The sequence below is a fragment of the Tupaia chinensis genome, unplaced genomic scaffold, assembly GCF_000334495.1.
Source record: "Tupaia chinensis unplaced genomic scaffold, TupChi_1.0 Scaffold000494_1, whole genome shotgun sequence".
In the NCBI taxonomy this organism is placed as follows: domain Eukaryota; kingdom Metazoa; phylum Chordata; class Mammalia; order Scandentia; family Tupaiidae; genus Tupaia; species Tupaia belangeri.
Window position 1 is genome coordinate 1,905,655 of NW_006160006.1, and position 23,421 is coordinate 1,929,075.

At 57.1% G+C, this 23,421-nt stretch overlaps 1 protein-coding gene across 1 annotated transcript in view; it reads right to left on the minus strand.

The window, feature by feature from the left end:
- Positions 1 to 23,421, minus strand: part of GFRA2 (GDNF family receptor alpha 2) — a 68,418-nt gene that overhangs the window by 22,295 nt on the left and 22,702 nt on the right. The window contains exon 4 of the mRNA XM_006156442.3: positions 15,800 to 16,154. Within this exon, the coding sequence (XP_006156504.1) occupies positions 15,800 to 16,154 (355 nt within the window). The remainder of the gene's footprint in view (positions 1 to 15,799; positions 16,155 to 23,421) is intronic.

Consider the following 23,421-nt stretch of genomic DNA (forward strand, 5'->3'; position numbering starts at 1 on the left):
CACACAGTCTGCACTCACACACAATCTACACTCACACACACACACACACAGCCTGCACTCACACACACACACACACGCACACAGTCTGCACTCACACACAATCTACACTCACACACTCACACACACACACAGCCTGCACTCACACACACACACACACGCACACAGTCTGCACTCACACACACACACACGCACACCATCTGCATGCTCTGGCGCACACTTACAGCATCACGAGCCATGCAGGGGGCAGCAAAGTGTCAAGCCCTGGCTCTCCAGCCGTGCCGGGTGGCAAGGCCTGTGTCGATGCTGACCCAAGGTTCTCAGCTCACACGCTCTCTCCTCCCTTTCTGATCCCTAGACTGTTGCAAGGCTCGGCTAACAGAGACAGAACTGGAGCTAAGTGCTGCATCTCTGCCCTTGCCGTGCGGGGAGCAGTAGTCCCAGCAGGGGACTGCGTGTGTGCGTGTGCGTGTGTGCGCGCGAGTGCAGCTCTCCCTGAGCTTTCACGGCAGAGGGCATGGACCTGGGAGTAGGCCAGGAACACCGCCAGGGCTCTCGCAGGCCCAGCCCCCAGCCCAGGCCACACTTTCTCTGGCAGGAAGCCCTCGAGGACATTCTCATCGCCACAGGGCCAGGGAGAACGAAGGCTGCTGTGGCCCTCACCAATGCTCTCCGTGTCACATGGTGAGGCAGTGACAGCTCAGGGACACGTGCCTCTTCCTCTGAGCCAACGTACCGTGCTGAGACCGAGCCCAGCCTCACCCGAATGCCTGCACCCACACGCTGTGGCAAAAAGACAGGGTACAATTACGTGGGTGGGGCCGGACCGGAGCAGCAGCAAAGCACAAACTCTGCAAAGCTGACCCACAGGGAAGGTTCTGGGTTCGTGTCCAGGGGCCTCCCTTGGGTACACCAGGCACGCACGCGCTCGTGACCCGGGCTGGCAGAGGCTGGGGTGCTGTCTCTGTCTCCCCCTCTCACTCACAGGTCAGATATAAATAAACACACTTAACGAAGTACACTGGGAGGGCCGCGTGCGGCTATGTTCACGGACATACCGTGCCGTTTTGCAGAACAGCAGGGGAGTCTGGGAGGCCCACCGCCCTCACCCGGCTCCACGGCCAGCGCTGATTCCAAATGGCCCCGTATGCTGTCTTATCCCTTTTCCAAAGTCATCTTAAAATATATTTTTTTAATCTAAAAGGCTCTGCTCTAAAAGCACATTTGTAGGTCAGTCCTCTGGCAGCCCGCCGAGAATGAGGAAGTCGCCCAAACAGAATGAAGTCTGCACCCTGCAACAGATCTGCCCCTCCTGGGAAACCCTCCCCACGCGGCCCACCGGCTCCGGCACTCGGGAAAGCCTAACGCCTCGGTTGGTGGAGCTCAGTTCCACAGGAAAGCTGCAGGGAAGAAGGGGACGGAGCTCCAGGGGCATAAAAAACCTTCAGGGAGAAGTGACAGCAAACCCAGCAGAGACAGAAACACCGATGACAATGACTCGGAAGTCGCGGCGGCTGGGCGATGGGAGTCGGGCGCGGGGCAGTCACTACACCAGGCAGAACCCACCCCCTGCGCAGCGCCTGGTGGTTGGGCTAGTCCTGCATCAGCAGGGAAGATGCTGCCCCAGCCCCCATTTTAGAGCCAAAGCATTCGAAATGTCCACAAGGATTTATGGTGTCCTGCATCGAGCCGTGCTAGGGCGAGGTGTGGGGACAATGAACATGCCACCAGCCAGGAGCCTGGCATCACCAGAGAGCATGCTGCCCTTAGAGAGCGAGGCGGAGAAGGCCGCCTCTCTCAGCTTCCAGAGTGGCACAGGAAAGAAAGAAAAACTGAAAAAACTGAAGGCGGTTTCCTTCCTCCCACCCCATGTGACCGGCAGGGGCAGCGGCGCCCTTGGTGTCCCTGCTGCTAGGAAAAGGCCTTGAAAGCAGGTGAGAACAGGGGGCACCCAGGACGTGGTGAGTGTGTGGCCACCACACAGGAGAGATGGCCACTTCCTGGGCTTGAGGTTCTCAACAGAGACGCCTCGTCCAGGGGCCACACAAGAGACACGGAGGAGCCCCATGGCCTGCAGGGACGTGCTGGGGGTCTCTCTGGGCAAGTCTGGGTCAGTGGGGCTGGCAGCCATGTGGACACGAGGGGACGCCCATGGCAGCATACCCAGCAGGTGTCCCAGGGCCCACCGGGGAGCCCCCACGTGGGACAGCAGGAAGAGCAGCGCCATAACCTGAGGACAGGCCTCAGTCTGTTCTGAGACCAGGGAGCCCCGAGGCAGGGGTCGCAGCCAGGGGTGGCCCAACTACCTGGGACTGCACTGCCTGTTGGCCAAGGTGGGAGGGAGGCCGCAGGGGACAGGTCAGGACATGTGAGCTGAACTCGGTACTGAGGGGTGAAATTCCGCCTTAACAACTGCAAAGCACCCTGAGAATGGTTCCAACAGGGCCAGGAACCACAGCCTCGAAGCAGAGAAAGGAGCACAACCTCCTGGAGAAGACAGAGGTGCTTCCGAGAGGCGGCAACCACAGGGGGTCTGCTGAGATGCGTGGGCACTCGCAGTGGAGTCAGGAGGATCCAAGAAGGAGGCCTGACCCTGCAAAACTCCAGAGGCAGGAAAACCAGAGGCTACTTTCCCTCTCAAGGAGGCCTGGGAGGGCGCCAGGAAAGGCAGCTGCAGGGGTGGGGGCTGAGGCAAGGGTCTGAGACCCCGGATTCTTCTGGAACCAGAGCCAGGAGGCCCCTGGGCTTTGAGTGCTTTGGAAAGTTCACTCGGAGGACTTATCTGCTGGCTGCTGGCTGCCGGGCTGTTTGATTGCAAAATCCATCTCCCAATGGCCTGCTTGTTTGGAAGACACCGCTGGGATTGTATATCAGGAGAAGCTGGCTCCCCCATTCCACGTCCCAGGAGCCCCCCTCCTCAGGCTGCCGCCACCCCTCACTTCCCCGACCACCCCACAGACAACCCTGAGCCTAGCCCTGTCCCACCTGCAGCCCGCGATTAGGCAGGTGAGTGGCCTTTCTCACTAGGAGCAGATTACATTCCGGGGCGTGCCCACAGCACCTGGTTAGACGCCCACTGTTCCTGCCACATCCTCTGCCCACCACCCCAAACCTGACGACCTGCCCAAGTGCTCTAGGGAGAGGGGGGCCAAAGGGAAAGCTCCGGCCCTCCCCGTTAACCACGCGGTGGGTGGTCCAGGCCCAGCAGGCCCACGGAGGAGCTGGGGCGACCGGAACCCTGCTCTAGTTAAAATACATCTATCTGCAGCATTCAGAAATGGCTATCTACCGTGTTGCTTTCAGCCATAATGGAAAACTGATGGTTTTTATCTCCCCAACTTTATGACCATTGATGGGATAGAGGCTGAGGTTTGATGACCATTTAATAGCCGGCCCTGCGCCGCGGAGGAGCAGCAGAAAGCAATGAGAGTCGAGATGACTGTCTGGCAGCGCGCTCGCCGAGGTCCAGGAAGTACAACCACCGCCCTCCCCGGCTCCGACAGAAGGGAAATCAAAGTCATCGTCATTGCTGTTTCTCCCGCCCTTCTGCCACGGACCTCTGGGAGGTGTATCCGAAGGACAGAGAGGGCCACAGCGCAAGCCCCATGCCGTGGAGAAAGGGAGGGGGCTCTAGGCCATGGAGCCCGGTCCCTCCTGCTAGCCTCCTGCATGCTGTGGGCCTAGCCTGCTGACAGGGTGTGGGGCTCGGGTCGGCCTGGAGGGCTCCTGAGAACAAGCTGGAAGGAGAGGGAAGGAAGCAGAGGCGACTGCCCTTTTGCTAGGCCCAGGCCAGCCTGAGAGCCAAGCAGTTTTAGGCCTTCTGCCCACAGCTCTGAGCCAAAAGCCACTCCCAGGGCTCTGCAGCCTCCTCTGCCATCCTGCCTGCCCTCGGGGTCCCGCCCCATGCCACATCAGTACCTTGCCCCACAGTGGGGAGTCGGCCTGGGGAGAGCGTGGCCTGGGGACAGCATGACTTCCATCTCTGTAGCACACCTTCAATCCCTTCACGGCCCTCTCCTTTCCTACAGTGACCCAGGAGGCAGACAGGGCAGACTCCATCCTGTCCGTCTTCGTAGTAAGGAAACAAGCTGAGGGACATATCGCCCCCCAAGTCCAGGACCCAGTTTCCGACCCCCCGTCCAGTTCGGTCTCTGCCCTGTAAAGCCCCTCAGAGAGCAGGGCCCTGCCCAGTGAGCCCAGCCCTGGCCTGTGTGACCCAGGGCAAGTAACTTCACCTCTCCGGGCCTCAACTGCTTCGTGGAGGCACCCAGATTTTGTTGGGGTGATCTCTGGATCTCCACGACCTCCATTCCAAGGTGAACCACGGCTCCTTGGAGCACCCTCACCGAGCCCACAGGCACAATGGCATCTTCGCAGGTCCCAGAGCTGCCACCTTTCCACAGGCTCCCCTGCACCCCATGATGTGTAAGACCAAGGCACATGAAAGGCACAGAAGCCAAGGCCCCAACCTCCCGCACCAGGCTCATCACACACCATCACTCCAGGAATGCTCCTCCGTGCAGTTCTCCGAGTCACGTGTTCAAGAGCCGGGCGAGACTCGGGTCAGTGGGTAGCTGTCCAGGGCAGGACTCGGGCCCACTGCCTACCACGGGTGCCCTGACTGCCGCTCCCTGACGCACCCTAGCAGTCCAACCTCCTTAAAGGCACAGCCTAAAGGAAAGCAACGAGAATGCGAGGACCCTGCAGAGCCCATGGCTCTGCAGACAGAGGTAGAAAGGCTGGCTGGGAGGCTGGCAGGTGGCATGGTGGTAGAGGTGCTGGACTCCTACGTGGCTGATCACAGGTCAAGTTCTGGACCCAGCGGCTTGCTTTCTCACTCTCCCTTTCTCTCTGTCTCTGGTCAAAATTGAAGAATAATGATAATAAATTTTAAAAAGAAATAAAGAGAAAGAGAGAGAAAGGAAGGAAGGAAGAAAGGAAGGAAGGAAGGAAAGGTGGCTGAAATGGCTTCTCCTCCTGGGCTTCTGTGGACAGGTGCCAGCCCAGGAAGGAGGCAGGTGTAGGACGGACCACCTATTCCCAAAGCCCAGCTTCTTCCCACTCCCTGCAAAGGCTTGGAGGGAACAGCCAGGCTCTGAGTCTCTCCACCGGCCGGGAAGGTCTGAGGCTGGTCACCCCGGGGACACCTCTGTGGCTGCAGCCCCAGCCCCCAGGGGGAGCTCACCAGCTGCCACTTGGGAGCTGCCACTTGTTGATTTTGCAGGGACTTCAAATTGTCCTGGCTGGAACCTGGAGAGGATTAGCATGTTTCAAGCAATGATCCTTGCTCAGTTTATTTAAAGTCCCCTAGAGAGGGACCAGCAGTTGGCATAACGGCTATGTCACTGGACTCCCATGTAGTTGGCCACAGTTCAAGTCCCAGACCCGGTGACTTAAACTCACACCAGGCGCGTGTGCATGCATGTCCAAGATCCCGAGAGGAGAATGGAGGAGAAGGGACTGTGGCGTGGCCATCCTCCCTGGGGGGGTGATTTATTGCTTTCTGTCTCTCTGTCTCTCTCTTTCTGGCGAGCGCACATGCCCTATAGCAAAAACCTCTCCAAAAAAAAAAAAAAAGTCCCCTAGAGAAACAAGACAGTGGGAAACGGTGAGGAGAACACACACCACCCAGACGTCCGGGCACATCCCTGGCCGTGCTCCCAGCCCCGCTCTCGGCACCACCAGCCCTCCTGTTGGACCATGTGGGTGCACGCGGATTCCTGGTTTTCCGCCTTGGGCATCATCTTCGCTTCCATCTGTGGAGGCTGCGACACAGGGCCCCCAGGGTCCACCCTGAACAGTGCTGGCCCTTACAGTCTTCCTGAGCACTGCCTCAGGGAGTCACGGGGAAGCAGACCGCTCTCTCCTTCACGACCCACCCAGGTGCACCCGGACGGCAGGTGCAAACACCAGCAACGTTCCCCACCTGCTCGAAGGTGCTGGTCCATCCCAGTCCCTGACCTCCCTTCCTGCATAAGCACCATGCTGAAGACCTAAGAGCTCCATGGGGGGCTCACTGCTTGACCACCCCGTACCCCAAAGAGCCTAGAATGTATGCATTTCTTAAGTGAAAAGACTGAATGAACAAGAGCATGGGAACAAGCTGTTATGCCACCCACAGGGACACCAGCCCACGGGGAAACAAGACTGTCCCCAGGAACCAGTGAGCCTGGGTGTACTGAGCTGCCAAATGTTAACAAATTGGGAAGATAAGGCGCTGGCGAATGGCGTGCGGTACGCGACACCATTTCTGCTAAGGTGCATATACGCACCGAGAAAGAATGAAAAAGCGTCTCCTCCAGGATGTTAGCCATGGCTTATTTTGGGGTGTCAAAACTGGGTATGATTTCTACTTTCTAGAGGTAAAGCTTCTGTCTGGCCCAAATTATTGTATTATTATTTTTGTACCTTTTAACCCTTCTTAATTTATGTATTCATTCAACAAACATACCGTTGCATCTGCTATGTTCTAGGCTCTTCATTAATCTTTAGGGCTACAGAGATGAATAACACACTGACTTTTAAGGAGCACACAGCCCAGGGAAGAAGATAAATAGGTGTATAAAATTCTCTCTGAGGAAGATGGGGATACAGATATTAACGGAGAGCTATGCCACTCGGAGGGGGGCCGGCTAACATAGCTCAGAGGGTAGGGAAGAGAGTACATATGGCTCTTTTTAAATGTTCAGAATTACTAAAAATATTTCATGTTAATTTAATGTTAACACACTCAGCACTAAGCTGAGCACTGTAAACATAATTGTCATATCTGCTTTCTAGTTTAATGAATATACTATAGTATTCAAAGCCCCCTCTCATTTATATACAGTTTTCTCCCTCCTTCGTCAGCACAGGCCTAATATTAATAGGTTTTGGGTTGTGGCTTCCTGCCCATGTTTACGTATGGAGGTGAGCACTCACAGCCCAAAAGGACAGGTGGTACAGCTCCGTGCCTTTTCATTTGAGATTTTTACTACAGGGCATGTGTGCTTGCCAGAGAGGCAGTGAGACAGAAAGCGAGAAATCATCCCTGGGGAGGTGGCCATGCCACAATCCCCTCTCCTCCACCCTCCTCTTGGGATTTTGGGTATGCACACACACTCACCCAGTATGAGTCTTAAGTCACCATGTCCAGGACTTGAACTGCAGTCAACTATGTGGGAGTCCAGCGATGTACCATTATGCTAGCTGCTGGTCCCAGTTCTGTAACTTTTTTTTTAAGAATTATTTATTTTATTTATTTATTAGTATTATATTTGACTAGAGAGAGACACACCAAGAGAGAGGGAAAGTGAGAAAGTAAACCACCAGGTCTGGGATTCAAACCATGGTCGGCCATGTGTGAGTCCAGTGCCTTCACCTCCATACCACTTGCTGGCCCCAATTTTCTTAAAATTGTCTACAGGGCCAGTTCCACGGCCTGGAGGTTAAGGTAGCCTGATTCCACATGGCCAACATGCAATCCAAGTCCCGGACCCAGCTGCTTGAAAAACACACTGGGTATGCATGCATGTATGCCCAAAATCCCAAGAGGAGAACGGAGGAGACTGCAGTGTGGCCACGCCCCAGAGAGGTGCTTTCTCTTCTCCCGCCTCTGTCTCTCTCTGGGGAGCACACATGTCCTCCAATTAAAATTTAAGAAAATAAAAAAATTATCTACGAATGGTTTCACATTGTACTTATGTTTGTGGCTATTACGTTTACACTCAACATTACATTCTCGAGATCTTGAATTGTGTTTTATAATGAGCACACATCACTTTTATAATCGGCGAAAAGAGGAAAGTGAATTTCATTCTGAGAATGAGGAAAGGGGAGGAGGGGAGGAAAGGAAGAGGAAAGAAGAGGGAGGAGGCCCTCCTGAACCCCGTCACGCGGTCCCTTCGCATGCCCCGAGGGACAGGAGGTCTGAGTTAGACATGCTCAGAGGGACCTGAACAGGTCACCCTGATACTCACGTGCCGCAGGCCAGGAGCCCCCGCTCCGGGTCTGTACCTGAGGGTGGGAACCCCCTGCCCAATATTGTGCTTCCCACCAAGACCACAGCCACGGGGCAGTGCTAGGGTTTCCTGTGACTCCTAACCCAGGACCCCTCCCCTGCCTCTCAGTGGGCAGCCAATTTAGAGAGCTCGGGGTAGCTGGGGCTGACACCTGGGGACCTGGGAGGCCCTTCCTGTCCCCGACCTTCTTCCCTCCACCGCAGCTTCTGCAGAGCCAGATAGTCCCTCCCTACCTGGGACAAACCGCTCCGTCCCACTCGCTCCTGTCCCCTCTCCTGGAAGCCTCCACCCCAGGACCTCCCTCCTCCTGTCCAGTGGCAGGGCTGTCTTCTCTCCCAGCCACACCCTCCCCTCATCCCTACAACACAATTACACAGGCCTCTCTGCAGGTGAAGGTGCTCCCATGTGAGCCCCAGTTCTCCGAGGGAACTCAGGCCTCGTCGAAGAAACGTATGTTCCCCGCGGGCCTCTGTGCCCGCCCACGCTCGCTGCGTTCACCCATTATTCCCGTAATCACAGAATCCCCGGGCGAGCCCAGCCTCACTCCTCAACTCCCAGACGCACAAGGAGTTTTTGTATTTCACCTTGCCATTGAACATCCCAAAGGCTCTCAAACCACAAGTGTGAAACCCAAACGCCGTCCCTCGTGCCCCCACCAGCCCACCTCGACCTCTGCCCCACCTGGCCAAAGCCGCTATGCTGGGCTCTCCTCGACTGCTTCTCCACCGAGGACCAGGTGCGTTCCCCTTCCGCAGCCTCCCCCAGGAAATGCTCAGCCCCGCCAGCAGCCCCCAGTGTCTTTAGCACCCGTCCAGTCCCTATGATCACCTCCTTGTCAAAACTGCTGTGGGGACCGGATGGTGGCTTGGTGGTAAAACGTGACACTCTGCGGGCTGACCCCACTGGGAAGGTTCCAGGTTTGTGTCCAGAGGCCTCCCCACATACACCAGCACACGTGTGCCCGTGATCTGGGGTGGACCTGGATCCAAGACCCCGCTGACGCACGTGCGCTCTCTCACTCTGTCTCCCGTGGACGAAATAAGAAAATAGACGTAAACTGTGTGAGCGCGACACCGAGGCCCTCCGTGTTCCCGGACCAGCGATCCTGTGTGTCCTCATCCTTCCACACTTGTCAATGGCACCCGCCCAGCTGTCGGCTCCCTCCCTCAGAACCTGGTCTCCTCTGACTCCTGGGGCACCACGATAGAGGCACCCATCGCTATGGGCACGCATGCTAGGTGCCACCTCTCGTGCCAGCCTCCCCCAGAAGAACCCTGTCCTTTCCACAAGCTTCAAGTCCCACAAATGTGCTAGCGACCCCTCGGGGTTCAACTGCAGTCAAGCACCAGACCCAGCTGTCTCGAAGGCATCTCAAAATTGCCATGCCCAAAATGGAATTCCTGATTAATCTCCCCAAAGTCTCTTGCCATCCTGGGACGTGGCACTGTTACCCACCCAGCCACTCGAGCCAGAAGCTGGTGAGTCACCCTTGAGCTCCTCCAGCGCCCTCACTCCCACACCCAGGTGCACGTCCCTGCTCCAACATGTCCCCTGTTCATACACCCATCCCCCCACATGGCCACCAGGCCTGTGCTGCCAGCATCTCTGACCTGGTGATGCCGAAACTCTCACACAATAGCCCAAGTCATCTTTTTCATTTTTTAAGGTTTTTGCCACTGGGCACACACGCTCACCAAAGAGACAGAGAGACAGTAAGAGGGAAGGAAAGAAAGAAGAAAAGCGAGAAATCACCCCCCGGGGGGATGGCCATACTGCAATCCTTTCTCCTCTGTTCTCCTCCTGGGATTTTGGACATGCACACACATGTGCCCAGCGTGATTTTCAAGCTGCCAGGTCGGGGACTCGACCCATGGTAGGCCATGTGGGAGTAACCACTACGCCAGCTGCTGCCCCACCCAAGCAATCTTCATCCTGCAATTTCACATCACAACGTAATAATGTCGCTGCTTCAGACACTCCTTCCCCCCCATCCTCGGACACATCCGAACTCTGTGGCCAACCAGGCCGAGCCTCCCGGCCTCACCCCAAGCCTCTTCCCTCCACCTCCGGCCTCTTCTCAGCACCGCCGAGCCTCTGCCTTCTGCTAACTTGCACGGGCTACTTCCGTGTGAAAAGCTTTCTCCATCTGACTTCCGGCTCCTCACCTGTCAGGTCTCAGATTGAACGTCCTCTCCCCAGACAAACTTCCAGACCTGCCATCCACGCAGGTCCCCGCCCCTTCCTCCACCATGCTGCCTGACCACACGGCTGCGACCTGTTAGCTGCCTCTCCTCGGGGCTGCGAGTACGGGGAGCAGGGCCCTCCTGGGTTGTGGCCTCAGCACCCATCCCGCCTCCAGCACGGCGCCTGGCACAGAGCGGGCACACGGTAAACACGCACCACACAACTACACCAGCAGGGCTGCGGTGCGACGGTATAAAGAGACGGGGACATGACCAGGAAGAGGAATGAAGGGAAGCCACATGACGATCGCCACCAGTTCTAGAGAACACGAGAACAGAGAGCACAGGCAGGGTTGAGAGAGGGGACCAAACAGGTCCAAAGAAGGTGAGTCTAGGTGCTGCAGACTGGATGGGTACGTGGGTAGGCCCCCAAATCCGGATGTTGACACCCTCATGTATCTGGAGGTGATGGTTTTGAGAAGTAGCCAGGTTTACATGAGGTCATGAGGGTGGGGCCTCGTCATGGGATTAGTGGCCTTGTAAGAAGAAAGAGAGACATCAGAGATCTCTCTCTCCCTCCCTCTCTCTCCTCCATGTGCATATCAAGAAAGACCATGTGAGGACAAACCAGGAAGATGGCCCTCACCGACACCACCTCCATGCTGGCACCCTGACCTCAGGCTGCCAGCCTCTGGCACTGCGAGGAGTAATCGCTGGTTAAGCTCCACCCCACCCCTGTCCGTGGTACCCTGCTGCAGCAGCCCGAGCTGGCGAATGGCAGACAAGGAGAGGGCTCACCTGGAGCAGGAGCAGAAGCCGCCCAGCAGCCCAAGGGACAATGCAAGAGCAGGCGGCTGGAGGGTCTCTGCCTGTGTGGGCACGCACGCCCTACTGCAGAGGAGGCCCTCTGTGGCGGGCTGTGTTCCACGCTCTCTGCATAAATGCCATCTCCCCAAGTGGTCAGAGCACCAGAGGTGAGGGTGCTCCAGGCCAGCTCACGGGTGGGAGCCCGGGCCGGCTCCTCACAGTGCACGGTAAGCCCTGCAGGGCCGGTCAGCCTGCCGCCCGCTGTGTGGCTGGAGCAGAAAGACGCACACGCCGTGTCTTGTGAGCTAGATATCTGGGCTGCAGCTTCGCTATTTATTCCCCCAGAGCCTTTAGAAAAGCAATTTTGACATTCCAGCCTTGTCTCAACATGCCATAGGAAATTCCAGAAATAACTGTCTGGGGACCCTTGGTCCAGAGTTAAAGGAGAGCAGGCCCTTCTAAGACGGGGACCAGGAGCCGGCATGAGATCCCTAGGACAGGCTGGATCCCAGGGCCTCCGGCAGGACTAAGAGCCCTCTGTCACTAGCAACCTTGGCCATGAGGCTCCCATCAAGTAGGTGACTCCTCCGCCCCCTCACACTCCAGGGCACAGCTCCGCTCTGAGCTGATGTGGCTGCTTGACTCCATGCTCTGCTCACGGCCAGGCAGGCCCTGAGCGAGATGTGCCCGTCTGTGGCTCTCTTTCCCCAAGAGGAGGATGCTCTCAATGTCCCTGGAGTGACCCAAGGAAGACTTGGGCAGCTGCAGAATAGAAGTGAGATTTCAAGAGAACCTGGGTGAAGATCATCTCATCGTGGCGTGGCCCTACTTCTGTTGCAGAGGCCGTGAACGTGGCCTATCCCGAGACTCCCAGTGTCATGAGAGCGAGGTCCCTGAGCTACTCCTTCATTCACTTTCCAACCCTACCATGGCGCCTCACCCAAAGTGGACAATCAACAGTGGTTGTGAAAGAATAAAGGGGCAGTCACAAGACGCCCATTCCTCCAGCTACGGCCAACCCTCCAGCCCCAGGAGTGACTGGCTAGGTTCCTGCAGCATGTCCATTCTGCCCCGCCCATGCTGGTGGCAGGCATCGCTAATCAATCACAGCCCTCTATGCTACTAAGCCAAGCGGAAGATTCAAAATCCCTCCCCAGGAAGTCAATCTAAGTTGTTTATCTAGAAAAGGCAGAGGTTCTTACACTTCAGGAGGCCAAGGAGAGCTTTGAGAATCTAATAAGCAGGAGTCTCTCTCTAGAATACACACAGTAGTTAAAATTTCGAGATATCCAGGGATATCTGAAGGACATGGAGGCTCAGAAGCCCCACAGCCCACCTATCCACATGCAAACTGTCACGTGCTGCCATGGCAGCATTGTTCTCACAGCTGTCACACTCTCAGCACCGTCCTCACAACCCTGTGAGAACATCAGCCCACGGATCCCACAGTCACCAGGCAGCTGAAGGACAACCCCAGGAGCCAAGCACTGAAACCCAGGCCGCCGGGGCAGCTCCAGGCTGTCATCTATTTATACACACCCTCAGCACCCAGGTTAAATCACAGCCCAGACGATGGCGTGGGGCCAGCAAGGAGTTATTACACCCTCCTAAAAGACTAAGAGGAACATGGCATCTCAGAGGGCCTCTTCCAAATGAGGTCCAGAGGGGACACGGCGTACAGGACAACGGAATCCCCACCCCAACCCCAACTCCCACCACGTGGGAGCGCCCAGGCGCCCAGTCCATGGACACGGACTGTCCCTGCACTGCGTGTGAGCCAGGAGGACAGACACCACAGGGTTGTGATAAAAATATATACGGAGAATGGCCCACGGGGGGCTGGGCACAATCCCGCCAATTCCATGGACTCGTTCCGGGAAGCTCCTGGGCTTTCCAGGCTCACATCAGAGGGTTTCTAAGTGAAATGCCAGTCCTGGCCCTCACCGGATCTTTGGCTAGCTTGAGCATACAGCCACAAAGGCCCACGGGTGCCACCTGGGCAAAGGCAGCAGGACAGCCAGGGCTTGCGGGACTCCACGCCGAAGGCTTGCTGGGACTGCAGGTGCAGCAAGAAGCTCCCACCACCAGGACGCCAGCCCTCGGTCACCACCGCACGCTGCTCCTGGCCCAAAGGGCAGCAGGAACACTGCAAGGCTTCCAGCGACCCCGAGGCCCGACAGCAGATGTCCTTGTCTAACCACGGCGTCTTCAAACCCGGATCAAGGGAGCCTCCACCGCTTCATCGTTGGTGACATTTAATCAGACAGCCCAGTGGCGTCTTAAATATCACCCATGGCGTATGAGGCCTTCCACTCGGCAATCAATGGAGTGGCTTGTGTGTGGGGCAGCTGGGTGGGCTCTGGGCATGTTGCCCCTGGGATCTGGGGCTGAGATCCTCTTGGATGGCGGCTGGGCCAATGCAGCGAGCAGGAGGGTGGAGAGCCAGGCCAGGTCAGGACTGCAGCGTGCCCGAGGGGCTGCGCAGGGCTCGCCTACAGCTCACATGGAGGCCAGCTCCAACCAATGGAGTAGCCAAGAAAGGGAGGCGGGGGGAGCCTCTGGTTCTGGCTCCAAACGGCAGGACGATGGGCTCCCCCACTTCACAATGAAGACCTGCACTGTGGGAGCAGGACCCCAGGGAAGAGAGGGAGAGCACCCTCCTGTGACAGTGGAGAGCCACGCAGGCGTCCTGCTCCCAGAGGCCTCCTGGGGCCACCATCACGTTGGACATGCCATGACACTGGGAGAGCAATGCCGGGGACAGCCAGAGCGTGGGAAGAACCAGTGGCCCTCTAGTCCTGGGAAGCGACTGGCCAGAGTGCCCTGCCAAGGCGCCCTTCACACCTCCAGCGTGGCGAGCCTCCACTCGTCACTCCGCTCACACCAGGAGCCTGGCTCTCCAAGGACGCCACCCCTCGGGAGAGGGCAGATGGGATCTGCCCACACAGAACCAGAACCACGGAGCGAGGAGACCTGGGGCTCCCCGGAGCTGGCCTGGCCAAGCATCCTGGTCTGAGTCCTGAAGAAACCCGGACATGAGGAGGGGAATGGCCGCCAGGACCGCTCAGGGTCCATGTGCAGGAGAAAGGGCAGGTGAAAGGGCAGGTCTGTGACTCCATTGCAGACACCACCACCCTCTCTATGCATCCCGGCCTGTGTCCCCTAATACACACCTCCCAGCCACCTCCAGCACCAGCTCCCGCTCGTGGGCCAGCTCCCTAAGGGACGCCTGGCCACACGGTCCATCCCCCACGGCCACCGCCAGACACACGCAAGTGCAGGATCCACCCTCACTCCTCCCCTGCCTCTCCCGGAACCATGTGTTGAACACAGAGGATGAGGTGTTGGGTGGGATGGCTGGAGGAAGGCTATCAGAATCCCCTGCTGGTGCCCCAGGCTCCCACCGGGCACCGTGAACCTGTGCAGTGGGGGGGCTCAGCAGCACTGCCAGCCCTGGAGCTGCCACGTTTACAAGGAGCTCACGGCTCAGCTCAGCACCTCTCAGAAACTGCCCACCCTCAGCTTCCGGGCTCCTGTTCTCAAGCCCCAATAACCCTGTTAGGGTCTGCCTTAGGAAGTTTATTGCCTGGGTCTCCTGTTCCTGGCTTCCCTACCTCAGAAACAGGCTACAGAAACCCCTCCTGGCTCCTCAACTAGGCGCGTGCTCCTCAAGTTCCCGAGAACCCATGCTCCAAACTCCCTGGTTCGCTGGGGCCAAGGAGCATGTACCACAGCTCCCCCCGCCTTCCCCCAGTGCTCCTGCCATTTCTCCACCTCTTGGCCCAGACAACTGAGCAGCTGGTCCCTGTCGCCAGACCCCTGTGGCCATCCGACCTCCCGGGTACACCTGACCCACTAGGCGCGTGGCTCCTGAGGTGGACTCATGCGGGTCTGTGCCAGCTCCCCTCGATGCCCAGCTCCTGCATACCCTGCGTGCCCAGCCTTAGGACCAAGCCAGGCACACAGCAGGCCCTCGATAAATGCCTAACAGGGAACGGGGGAAAGTGCCAAATAGCAACTCCTTGTCACCAAAAAGCCACCTTACCAATCGTCAGGGTGCCCTCATTGGGCACTTACGGCCTGCCAGGCCCTGTGCCAAGCTCTGAACACACTGTATGTGCCCTCACGCTCACAACAGCCCCAGGACGTGAGGGAACAGGACGAGGCTATTCCTGGTCCTGTTTCACAGGAGAAAGGACAGAGGCTCAGCACGTTTTTTAAATTTGCTCAAAGCTCACAGCTACTAAGTGGTGAAGCAGGATGCAAACCCAGCGCCGTCAGACCCAGAGCCCATTCTTCCTCCAGCCTGGACGGCCCAGAGCTCAGTGCGGTGAGCCTCCCTGACGGCCCCATGGCCTGGTGAGACGGGGTGGGGCTTCCTGTAGAGGCAGGACTGCGCTCTTACTCCAAGGCCCCGAGCCTACACCTGTGAGTGATGAGCTCCTTGGGCCGTTCTGTTCTTGGGCTCCGTCATCGCCGGGAGCTGAGCGCAGCGTAAGCGAACGATAACCCTGCGCCGAGCGAACGAGTGAATGGGTGAGTGGATGGGCGGATGAATCCTTGAATGGGTGAGTGGGAGCGGATGAATGGGTGGATGGGTGAGTTCGTGAATGAATGAGTGGGCGTGAATGAATGAATGAATGGGTGGATGGATGATGATTCTTCAGCGTGTCCAAGTCCACGCTAGCCTTTTTGACACCCTTTCTGCAGGCCTTGGGTCATAATCCAAGGGGCCCCCGGGAGTGCAGAGAAGGGAACCACAGCCCCTCGGGGCACCCCCACACCCCCCACGCCCCGGCGCCCGGCTCCTACCGGCACAGGTGGTCGGTGCGGCACACGCTGCGGAGGTCCAGGCAGTTGGGCTTCTCCTTGTCCTCGTAGGAACAGCTGGGCAGGATGGTCTGGCGGCGGCGCTCGGCGCACGCCTGGTCCTGGCAGGAGCAGAAGAGCATGCGGTAGGTGTACTCGCTGGGCACGCGGTCGAAGAACTGGCGCAGGGCCTTGTGGCACTTGCGGCGGTTGCAGCGCTCGCTGGGCGAGATCTCGCGGTTGCAGATGGAGATGTAGGAGGACCGCAGCTTCTTGCAGTTGTCGTTGAGGTTGCAGGCCTTGGCGGCGTCCAGGCAGTGGTTGCTCTTGGTGCTGACCGCAGGGTCTGCTCCTGTCCCTGGAAGGGTGGAGAGGGCGGCTCAGAGTCCGCACGGGCATGGGAGGATGCAGCCGCTCACCACCAGGAGACCCCTCCCAGCACCCAACGTCAGCGTCGACTCCTGGCCCTGCCACTGAGAGCCGGGGGCCTTGGGCCTTGGCCCTCCTTCCCCGCACAACAACTGGGGGCATCACCAGATGGGCACTACCACCTCTGTGCGCGATGCCACCATCTTTAATTTTAAGAGACCTCCTGTGGCCAGGCGGTGGCGTCCCTGTTGTCAAATACTGGGTTACCCCACGCCACCCATCCGGGCACTGCCTCTGTAATTTTGAATATATAGGTCAGTACCACTTAAACCGATATCTAATTAAAATGTAGCCCTCTGAGAGGCGAGCCCATGTGGGGTTCCAGGTCCACATTGGAGACCTTCCTGAGTCCACACTGTGCCATCCTGTAGCCATACAGGAGGGCCTGGGTTCGGAGCCCGGCTGGTTGGAAGGCTGCAGGGAGGATCGCGGCATGGCAGAGCCTCCTCGGGTCCTTCCTCCTCTCCTCTCGCTAAATAAATGAGTATACTCAGGGGGCTCGTGTGAGAGGACTGCCTCGTACTGTACCTCTACAGCCATACATTCCAGAGAAGGGAGAGGAGAGGCCAGCGGCTGGCGGGGTCTGGGGCGGAGCGGAGAGTGGGCAGAGCACACAGGGTACTCGGGCAGTGAGACTACTCTCTGTGACACTGCATGACACTGTCACACGGCGAGCGGACTGCAATGAAAGCCAGGGGCTGCAGGGGACAGCGACATGTCTGTGGAGGCTCTTCCACTGCAGGGGGAATAGCGCCCAGAGCCAAGCAGGGCAGGCTGTGTAAGTGCGGGCGGGGTTATGTGGCTCTGCACCCGCCTCTCAGTTCCGTGGTCCAAAAGCTGCTCTAAATAAATTAAGTTGTTCTTTAAAAATGAGAGTGGCAGGACCAGCAGTTAGTGTAATGGCTATGTCGCTGGACTACCATGTAGTCAACCACGGTTCATGTCCCGGACCCGGTGGTTTAAAACTCACTCTGGGCACATGTGCGTGCGTGCCCAAGATCCTGAGAGGAGAATGGAGGAGAAGGGATTGCAGCGTGGCCATCCCCCCTGGGGGGGTGATTTCTCACTTTCTGTCTCTCTGTCTCTCTCTGTCTGTCTGGTGAGCGCACACACCCTATAGCAAAAACCTCTCCAAAAAAAATTTTTTTAATTTAAAAATTAAAAACATAAATAAATAAATTAAAATGAAGGTGGGCAAATGAAGGTGGGTGAGGCTTGCTCTCCTGATCAGTCAGTGGCCATGCCTTTCCTGAGGGCCTCCTATGTGCCAGGTACATCCCCAGAAGCTGCCTGAGACAGAGCTGGGACTGAGGCAGAGCCCTGCCAACGCCTGGTCCTGGGTCAGAGAAGTTGGGGGCAGAGGAAGGAAAGCATCCTGCCCAGACCGGGGATGGTGAGAGCAGGGCTGTCTCTGGTCCGAGGAAGCCAAGAGAGCAGAAGGGGGTCCCAGGTAGAGGGAAGGCCAGGGCACAGGCGGGAGGAATGGAAATTGCTTCAGTCTTCCTAGAGACGGGTGCAAGAGCATGCAGGGGAGCTACACAGGGAATGTCGGCCATGCCTGGGTGTCTGGGCCCTCAGCAATTGCCCAAGCTGCCACCAAACCACCTGCCCAGGTAGGCAAGGACCTGAGGCCCCATTCAGGCCTTGTTTCCACAGGCTGGGTTCTCCCAGATCACCCCTCCCGGGCACCTGTCAGACATGGGCCGGGGGCCCAGGTGGCAGACGAGTGGCACGGCTTGGGAGGAAGTGAGGGCAGGAGCCCAGAGGCTTCAGAGGGGCAGGGGAAGGTGCCCACCACCAGTGCCACAGCAGCTCAGCGAGGCTGCGGCTGCCCGGCTCCCCAGGTGCGCGTTCCGCTCCCCTCAGCGTGTTCCCGAGCTAATGCCGGTGTAATTATAGCCTCGTGGCTTCCGTTCGGAGCTTGAGTAGTGAAAGCTTTTGCTAGAGGGTGGGAAATGTAAACCCCTGGGCCAAAACTTGGTAAATTTCCTAGAACAAACAAAGAAGCCCTCAAGTAAGGCGGCAGCAGTGACAGCACTGCTCCTTCTCCTGAAGACGCCCTCTCTGACCCTCCCAGGAACAGGACAGTGGCCCAAGATGGGGGCGCTGCCCTTGGGGACAAGCCCAGGAGCTGGCCCAGGCCCTCCCCAGGCAGCCCACTGCATGGGTGAGCCGCTCGTTTGGGGCGCACGCGAGCCATGGGTAACCACCCACCCTCCTGGGCCCACCTGCTGCCCTTCCACCCCCACGAAGTCCCCTGAGGAGTGGGAAGAAGGAGGTGGGGGATTCCAAACGCAAGCCTCATCAGCTGCCTTGGGAAACAGTCCCTGCACTAAAATGCACAAAGAGGGGCCAGTCCGTGGCCAAGTGGTTAAGGGAGCTAGATCCCACATGGCTGACTGCACGGTTCAAGTCCCGGACCCAGCATCTTCAGAGACATATGAGGCGCATGTGTGTGCATACCGAAATCCTGAAAAAGGGAGAAACCGGAAAAGGGACTGTCGCATGACCACGCCCTGCCAGGGCTGCTTTCTCTCTCTCCTTCTCCCTCTCTCTCTGTCTCTGGCCAGCACATGTGCCATTTGACTCCTTTTTGTAAGCTCTAAAATGCACAAAGGGCAGGGATGAGAATTGAGGGACTCCAGATCCCTGTACTCACCCCTAATGCAGGACTCAGGGGAAAGAAATTCACCCCAGGGCTGGGCTGCCCCAGGAAAGCCATCAGGACATGCATCCCAGCTCCTAGGTTCCCACTCCCAGCCCACATGGGCCTTCTCGGGCTGCTGAGAGACAGGCCAGGGAGTAAACAGTGATCCGCTGCCCCAGGGACAGGCCAGGGAGTAAAGACGACCCGCTGCCCTAGGGACAGGGCAGGGAGGCAGCATTTAACAACCTGGGCACTTCCCGGCACACAGCAAATTCACCCTCCCAGCCTGGTCCCAGGGGCAGGATGCTCTCTGGCTTTTCTCCCTCCCTTCCTCTCCCTTGGGAGCAGAACTTCTCAGCCTCACTGTCCTGCCAGCCCAGTCGGCCTTCTCTCTTCTCTCCTTGGCCTGTGGCCCATCTGCCCTGCCCGGTGTCCCCAGACAGTGGGGCACCCAGCAACAGGCACCGGGCGTGTGAGCACTCTCCGCAAGGACTCGCTTTAAGCATGTTTGGCATTTATAAGGCACTGGGTTACCCCACGCCACCCATCCGGGCACTGCCTCTGTAATTTTGAATATATAGGCCAGTACCACTTATACCGATATCTAATTAATTTATTTAAATCCCTTAATTCATTGACTCATTTTTTGCTATTTTGCGTTTAACTTAACCACCGTACACCCTCGCAGCGTACAGAAGATTTCCATAGCATGAATACAATGCATACTGGTCCAGTCCAAGACCGCCCCTGCGGAGAACAACGTGGAGGCTCCTCAAAAACCTACGAACAGAACTACCTCACGAGGCAGCAGTTCCACACCGGGCTATCTACCCACAGGACAGAAAAGCACTCAGCTGGAAAAACACTTGCACGCATGCTCACTGCAGCATTATTGACAATTGCTAAGACACAGAATCAACCCAAATGTCTAAGAGCAGATAAATGGATTGAAAAAATGTGGCACACTGACTCACTTTTTTGTAAGTTTTCCAATCCCTACCTAGATTAGTCCTAGGTAATAACATCTACTTTGTTCAGAAGTTCCCTCACCCCTGCTGTTAGACCACGAGGACTGCACCGTGCCGTCTCCCACCCCAGCAGTGACACACCGCACTCGGGGCAGAGGGCTGCGCCAGGTCCCTGCCTTGCACCAGCTCCCTGAGATTGGGGAAGGCCACCTTCCAGAGGTAGAGAATGGATACTGGGGGACAGGCTGAGCTGCCCTGGCCATTGCCCAAACACACCTCCCACCGCATTTGCCACCCAGCCCTGTGCAGAAGGAGGATCCTGGCACCCTGTTGTCATATACATGCCCTGGGGTTCCCCTCCCCCCAACCGAAAAGCTCATCAGGGTAGACGTGCAAGCCTGTCCCTCAGGAGCAGAGGGAAGCCGCTCACGAGTCTGCGATGTGAGCAACCTCTTCACGAAGTTCATGAAAAATGCATATCATAAAAAAACTATGCAAGGATTTCAAAAATATTCTGCACCAAAATGAACTTGTACTATAACTCCATTTTTCTGCACATTTTTTAAAGCTTGTTTATTTTATTCATGATAGCATGGGTGTGCCACCGGAGGAGGGGGAGAGGGCTCTCCCCGCTCTCTGCTCCCCCATGCCTAACCATCCAGATCTCGGGTACATGCGCATGTACCCAGTGTGCATGCAGACCCATCCAGGATCAGAACCCACAGTGTGCCATGTGGCTTCCAGCATTGCAGTGCAGTTTGCTACACATCACTCCACCAGGTCGGGCCTCCACAGACTTTCCGAAGTCCTCTTAGACTTCACCAGCTACAGGCCAGGCCCCAGAAATTCAGCCACGGACAGCAAGAAAGCCCCTGATCTCCACCGGCTTTATCAGGGGTCTTCCAAATGCGCTTGGAAATGCATATTATGAAAAAACTACGCATGAATTCCAACATTTTTTGTATGAAAATAAGCTTGTGCTTTGATTCGTCTTTCCATGAATTTGCTGAGTCCCCGCATAGTCTAAACCCATAAACAAGCAAGAGGTCGTGGAGAGCGAATGTGCGCTGTAAGAAAACAAGAAAATTCAGGCGAGAGCGACTTAGGGGAGAGGAGGCCTCCCTCGGGAGGAAGATGGGCAGGAGTGAAACACATCCAAAACCCAAGGGGTGAGGATCCCAAGCAAACGAAGACAGGTGCGAAGGCCCTGAGCCAGCCGTGAGCCTGGTGGTTCATAATCCTAGGACGCTGGGGGGCTGGGGCTTCCTGATGGATCCAGCCCAAAGTTAGGGGAGAAGCAGAGGCCATTCAGGGAGGGTAAGAACTCCAGATTTCCCTCTGAATCCAAAGTGCCTGGAGAGCATTAAGAGCAGTGTCCCCAACCTCGTCCACACTGGGTGACGCACAGGAGAGCAGGCACGGAGCGGGCAGGAGAGGTGGCACAGGGACGCACTCCACAGCTGTGGCTGCAGAGACATTGAAGAGGAGCCCCTTTGGCGTGTACTTGAGAGCTGGAGCCAACAGGAGTGGTTGGGTGTCCAGTGGGAGGAGAGAGAGAGCAGAGGACCTGGGTGGGGCCTGACACACAGTGGACGGCCTGAAACAGGAAAGACCCGAGGGGAGGAAGGGCAGAGGGAACTCGTTATACATTGTCCAGGCGGCAGGGCTGCAGAGACAGAGGGGTGGATGGGCCCGGTGTTCAGGGGGAGGTCTGGGCTGCAGACACAGCTGGGCAGAAGGACAGCGGAGGTTACCGGAAACCACGTAACTACACGAAGCTGCCTGTGTTGAACATGATGCTGGGAAAGGATTCAGGACAGAGCTCTGGGCGCCGATACTCGGACACTGCGGTGAGGTGGGCTCTGAGTCAGCGGAAACCAAGAGACACAGGTTGCATGGCAGCCTAGAGAGAGGTCCAGACAGGAGACCGTCAGCTGGCTCCAAACCTCTGGGGTGCGAGGGTGAGCAGAGGCTGATGACCACGACATGCAGGGAAGCCTGCTCTGCGCGGGCAGCGTGGGAGGCAGAAGGCAGGCAGCTAAAGGGGCCCAGCTGCCCTGTGGGGCTCTAACCCCGCACGTCATGCCCTCAGGCGACCACTGGGGCACAAGAGCCACTCACCCTAACAACAACAGGTGCCCGCTGTGTCAGACCCACTGGAGCAATGAACAACACCGATGGGCTCCTGCCCTCCGGGGCTTGCACTCGAGTGCCGCTGAGAGTCCAGCCAGGTGGACAGATGCAAACGTGCCACTTTGCCCCAGCAAGGCTCACTCTTAGGCCTGGGTTAAGAGGGGACGCTGGCCCAGCAGTGGCTTGGGAGACGCGGGGCCTGGCCAGGCAATGACCAGCAGAGCGAGGGTGCACAGCATGTCCGGCCTCGGTTTCCTCACCTGCAAAATGAGGACACACGCCTGCCCTGCTGCACACAGACCACACCAGGATGAAACAGGACGGCACGGAACTAAATGCCCCCAGCACATATGTAATCGATGCTTGCTTTAAAACACGTTCCCCCGCGGAAAGATCATCCGGGTCATCTCCCCATCCCCTCCTTCTAGTCTGTGCTGGCAGAAGAGGCCACCCCCAGCCTCCAGCCTCTACCCACTATGCTCCAAAGATGACTGGGCCCCGGTCTTGGGAGTTCTCTGCTCCACACACAAAGCCCGAGACCCTGACCTCAAGTGCATCCTCCTGCCCTGAACCTCCGTACCCCTGCAGCACTGGCCAAGAGCCTGGGGACACCTCGCTGGAAGCTGCCCCAGGAATGACAAGACTGACCCAGCACCCCGCCTTCCGCTCCTCTCAGTTGTCACTCACAGCCTGAACCCTCGCCCCCTGTCACTCTGCACGACCAGGCACCTGCCGCCCACATGCCTCCCTGGAAATCCCAGCCACCATCCCGCGTCACCTCACCTCCCCTCTCGGCCACCCAGCACCCCGCGGCCACCCCGGGATGCTCCAGGGCAAGCTGTACTTTAGGAAGCAGGCCAAATCATCAAACCTCAATGGATGAATGGCAAAATTGCTGAAAATCAACTAAGAAAAAAAATTAATTGGGATGCTTTGGAATATCACTCTGCATTTTGCCAAATTTAAACCACAATTAATTTTTTTTCTGTAATTCCTCATAAAGCAGATTAGTCTTAATTCTGTGGTTCTAGCAATTAAATTTTTAGGTTTTATTTCTTCACGTTTGAAAGGACTTTTTCAGTTTCTAACTCTATTCCTTTAAAAAAGTTTTAACGTGTTGGAGGCTTTTTTATATTTAGGGTTCTGACCACCCTCGCCCCAATTCCCACCATGGCATTTTAGCTTTCATTGTACGCTAACAATTAGAAACGAAAACTGAAGCACTTCACTTTCTGTGATTGGCCTAAACCCTTCCTCAGCAGCGTTGATTTGCAGCGAGTGGACTCAGGAGTTGGGTCACCAGACATAAGCTAAAATTGTACTCACTGACTGCGAAATCCACTCGCTCACTCAACGTCTCCATCCACCCAGGGCCCTGGATCCCAAACGCCGATTATATCTAAGTGCAGCCACAGAGGCCATGTGCAGAGATCTTCAAAACCTACAAA